Below are 5,403 nucleotides of genomic sequence, written 5' to 3' on the forward strand. Positions count from 1 at the left end.
AAAAAAGGCCATTAAATCAATGTGGAATTAAAAGTTCTCAAAAACAAACGAACAAAAAAGTCAAAGGAGATAACATTCATTGCTGACGGTCCTCTTTTGGTGTTCTGCCATTAAACGGGTTGATAATCTGTTTGTGCTTACCATATTCCATTGAGAAAATCATGGAACAGCACTGTTTACAAAACACCTCTATTTTTGCTCCTCACATTTGTCAGTAACTGTGTGCCAATACGTAAAAAGCTCTGATAAGACCAGCATAACTTTAGATATGTCTGCCGTTGCCATGTAAGTAAAACATGTATTCTGATTAAGAGCATGTAGGCAGTGTTGCACCTGTCAATAGTTCACCAGTTATCATGACAAGTGAGAAATTTAGCATTCGTCAAAATACCCGTGTACATGTGGACATGATTGCAATCCACGAAATATGAGTTGAATTTTCAGTATAACAAAAACAAGGTATGTTTTTAGTGTAGAACTGCATGCATATGTTTCATAATCGCTGTCCTTTGGTTTTTCAGGATCAGAACAGATGTCCAGACACGCACTTACTGGGGTGTTCCTATCATCTGGGAATTAATGTTTGACCCCAAACTTTATGACAAAAAGCACCAAGAAAGAAATACGAGTGTGGCCCTCACTGTGTTTGCTGTGGGAAGGTTTGTGGTTTTACGAACTTTGTCATTTGAGTGGCAGGGATTATTACAAGTTCTGTGTTCTAGCTTTTTCTTCTTCTAATCTTTTAACCTGAATGTGAATAAATCCAACATGCTAATGTGATTTAGTTTAATTGGAGTCAGTAAGAAAAGTAACACTGGTTTTTGTATCAAGTCTTAAGAAGCTAAAGCAGAAGCACAAATAACCAGTTAATTATCTCCATGTCTCCTGAAGGTACCTGGATGCCTACCTCAACACTTTCCTCACATCAGCAGAAAAGCATTTTATGATTGGATTACCGGTGACATATTACGTGTTTACAGATTTACCAGAGAAGGTGCCAAAAATTGAACTTGCTCCTCAACGAGACCTGAAAGTTGTCACGGTGCAACGGTACAGCAGATGGCAGGACATCTCCATGATGCGAATGAAGGTCATATCAGAAATGATAGACATGGAATTCGAAGGAAAGTTCAATTATGTCTTCTGCCTTGATGTTGATCAGGAGTTTAAGAAGAGATTGGCTCAGAAGCCCTCGGTGAGTCTGTGGCTTTGGTCCATTCCTACTTTTTCAACCTCCCAAAAGAAAAGTTCACCTACGACAAAAACCCTAAATCCAAAGCTTACATGGAGACTGGAGATTATTACTACCATGCAGCTCTCTTTGGAGGTTCATTGCAAAATGTGAAGGCTTTAGCAGACTTTTGCCATCTGAGCATCATGGAGGATAAACTGAATGAGGTGGAGGCTCTGTGGCATGATGAGAGTCATCTAAACAAGTACTTCTGGCTTAATAAACCGAGCCGGCTGCTCTCACCTGAATACTGCTGGGACAACAATTTACCTGATGGCAGGAATATTCTGCTCGCTCGCTTAGTTTGGGCACCAAAGCAATATGACAAGCTTCGTACTCGCAAGTGAGGCCAAAATCACAGAGATTGGGATGAATTTGTGACACAAGTGTGAATCATCTTTATAGACTGGCCAACTAAAGAATATGTAATTTACTATCATTTCTGGGCTATAGAGCGGACCTGAATATAATCCATACCTTCACTGAACGTACAGCAGCTCTTTTTCCCTCTTTTACATCATATGCATGTCTTTGTGTGCATCCTGCGCAAAATAACTCATTAGTCAGTAAAATCTATGAACAAGCAAATTGCGGGGAAAACGTTTCGGATTACAGCCAAGAAATTATGACATCTAAAATTTGTTATTTTGCCTATAATGTCTTAACAAACCTTTCCTAATGCATCTTAGAAAGGCATTAAAAGGCTACATCCTGAGAGTCCAACAATGATTAATTGCGGATCACTCAGACACTCAATTATCTGTTTATATTGGTTTCAACCAGGGCCACTCAAAAACCACAATCCAGCAGGTTTTACCATGTTTTCCTGCTCCAACACACCTGAATCTCATTACTGAGTTATTGTACAGAATTTCAAGGGCTGTTAGACGTTTTAATTTGATTGAAGTGTGTTGAAACAAATACATTGATTAATGCTCTCATAGGACCCACCTCAGTTACTCTGGTTCAAACAGTCAACTGCTTCCACTTAAAGTATGTCAAAGTGGTCTCGGAATGAAAATGTGTGAAAATTTGCTCCTAAATTTGAGTGATAAGCAATGGTAATGCCAACCAGAACATTTGAGGCAAATTGGCAGCTGAAAGTGAGTGTGCCACTTTGAACAGGTAGGATTTGATACACAAACATAGTATATCAGCCTGTTGAGCATGATCTGATGATCATCACTGTCAAAGGCTGGGGTCAAGTCCAACATCAGTACAACAGAGCATTTTCCAGCTTCATATATATCAGGATAGCACTTCTAGCCAAAACCATCATTATAAAAGTAATCCAGGATGTTGACCTTCACTCTCAAAAAGTCTATAATTTGATTCGCCTCAGTTTTATGATATGAAAGCAATAAGGGGTGTTTTTAAAATGGGTCTGTAGCTGTTGATAAAAACAAGAATGAATTTTGTTTTTTACAAAAATGAGATGGAGGGTAGATGACAGCTTTCTTTAGATTCTTCAGACTTCACCTCCCTGGACGCCAGAAAGGAGTTAATGGAACTGAGCACACAGAGACCGAAAAGACTGAAAAGCATCTTTGGATAAAAATGTAGGAAACGTGTACAGAAGAGGAAATTACTTTTACAGAGCCAATTAAATTGTCCGGCTCACTAAAAGAAAGAGCTGTATAAAATGCTCTAAAATTACATGCCGATCTGGACTGGGAACTTGAATGTAAAAGAAGCTGAAGAATAGAATATAATACATAATTAACTAGGCAAAGAATTTTTGAAAGTCTTTATTTTTTAAGATTGGAACAACGGAAGTATGAACAACAATGGCACTGATGGTGTTGAGTAGCAGATTAGAATTAGCCCCACTCTTTGAAAACACATTTGAGACATATGCAGCCTCCACATCTCTAAGTGTTACGAAAAGAGACGAAAAGATCCTTTTAATATACAAAGGAACATGCAAGCTTAGCCAAAAGAATTAGGCTGGAACTGAAGGTCTAACTTTGAAACTTTTACAACCCAAAGCAATTATTTGTAGAAGGTTCTAAAATCCCAACAAACCTGTGATGCTTTCATCTCGTCTTTCAGAGCAATGCAAGAATGTCTTAATCTAACATGCCTGATCAGCTCTTTAATGTGACTGCTTACAGTTTTCAAACTTTGAAATGAACTATTATGAGGCAATGTTACTAATAGTTTAATTAGGAACCATACAAGACAGTTTACATATTTCATTCCCAGTTTTCAAGTTTTTCTAAATATGCTTTACCAAAATTTCACTTGTGACATATTGCTTGGCCAACTTATGATCGCTTGGACTGCAGTTCATCTCATTCGTGCCACAAAGGGAAAAAATTAAGGTGTAGCAGTTTTTCTTTTTTTTTTTTTTTTTTTTCCTGATAAACAAACTTGTCTGGCAGGTGTTGTGGAAATCAATTGCTTAATCTGAAAACAGTACTATGATATGGTACACCATGTTTCCTGTGTGAAGAAAAATGTGGAAACACAAAAAGAAAATATGGGATGTGTGTAAGAAATAATCTCATCTTGTTTGGGAATTGATGATCACTTTCTTTAAATGGGGTGAACATGTGTATGTGATTGTGTAATATTGGTATCATTGGGTTTATTTCAATAAAGAGGTTCTTAATGTAAAGCTGTCTTTCTTTTAGTTTGTTTTATTTTGTTTTTACCCTGTCCTGTCCAGCACCATAACTACAGAACAACAGTCTGTGTACCACATTTTGCCAGACGTGTGTACGGTTTTATTACACTAACTATAGTTAGTCCATAGCTGCCACCGTAAAGGGTGTGCTTAACTGGTGAAACAGTGTCACTCAGACAACAGGTTATTGCTCAACATTGCTCATATTTATTAAGATCCGTGCAACACACATGCTAATTACACTAGCATCTCCACACGTAACTGTGCCGTTGCCAGGTAAACAACGAGGAAAATAAAGATAAACAAAACATAACATTATTACCACATACATGTGAGTGACAGTATACAATGCATGTACATTCTTGTGAAATAAACACATTTTAATGCATCTCCACTCACGGTAAATGTGCTGAAAGGGAATCCGGTCCATACAAACACAGGGGGACATACGTCACGCTCTAGTTTTGCACCCATATACAACATAGAGAAAATTATATAATAACCCAAATAAATATAGAGTGATAGCTGGCTGGTTGTAAAACAGAACATATACACAATTACCTCAACATGTCTACAAAAGGTTTACTCCACACAATGTGAGACATGTCATAGATACGATTGCACTTGAAATGCTAAATATTTTCATTTTTATTTTTATTATAATCTTTTGTCCTGATATGACAATGCTGAACCTAACAAGGGAAGCAATGAAAGGAAGATAAACTGAGGTAAGAAAGAAAGGAGTGGAGAGAAAGGGATAAAATTAAAATGTGAAAAGAAAAAACAGTCTATGCTGACAAAATCATAGTATTCACAGTATTGGTTATAAATTTCAGTTGTTAATCTAAGAATCTGTTGCAGTTAATCCCATATTGTGATGAATAATATTCTCAAAGTATTTTTTTCCTTTGTTAATTCAATGATTAAAATGGTTCATTTTCTCATTTAGTAGAATATCAGAGTTGTTCCAGATGGGTGTGAGTTAATATGGATTTATTGATTCATGTTTTTGTTGTTTTTTTTTTTGTTTTTTTTTAAGAAAATCCCACCAGCCTTTTCGAGAGTTGCTGACATTGACACTTTTAGAGCACTTTACCTTTTTTACATTTTAGCTGAAAAAGGGAAGATAAAGAATTTCCAAATAATCAGAGAATGTTTGTTCTATATCTATCCATGGTTCATCTAATGAAAAAAATACTTTATTTAATCCCCAAAGGGAAATTCAATATTGTTGTATGTAATAATAACTAATTTGAGGTCTTGTTCCGGAGGCTGATGGCTGCTGGCAGGAATGATCTTCTGTATCTTTCAGTCTTGCAGCAGACCTGAATGAATGAATGAATGAATGGTATCCAGAGCAGGGGTGGCAAATGCTGATCTTCAAGAGCTGCAGTCCTGCAAGCATTGTGAGTTACCTGCTGCAGCACACCTGATCACAATCATTGGTTAATTCGCAGACTTGTTCAGGGATTGATGTCAAGTTCTACACAAGTCTGATATGTCAGGTGTGTTGCAGCAGGGAAACACTGCGGCCTTCAAGGAC

At 37.0% G+C, this 5,403-nt stretch overlaps 1 protein-coding gene across 1 annotated transcript; it reads left to right on the forward strand.

Moving 5' to 3' along the window:
- Positions 1 to 579: 579 nt before the first annotated feature.
- On the forward strand, positions 580 to 1,578 carry LOC306774594 (N-acetyllactosaminide alpha-1,3-galactosyltransferase-like; the record flags this gene model as incomplete). Its single annotated transcript, XM_079264698.1, is given in 3 exon segments — positions 580 to 659; positions 892 to 1,175; positions 1,178 to 1,578. Coding segments are annotated over 3 exon segments (765 nt in total).
- Between the last annotated feature and the right edge of the window lie 3,825 nt (positions 1,579 to 5,403).

The sequence above is a fragment of the Telmatherina bonti genome, assembly GCF_933228915.1.
Source record: "Telmatherina bonti genome assembly, chromosome: 1".
NCBI lineage: Eukaryota > Metazoa > Chordata > Actinopteri > Atheriniformes > Telmatherinidae > Telmatherina > Telmatherina bonti.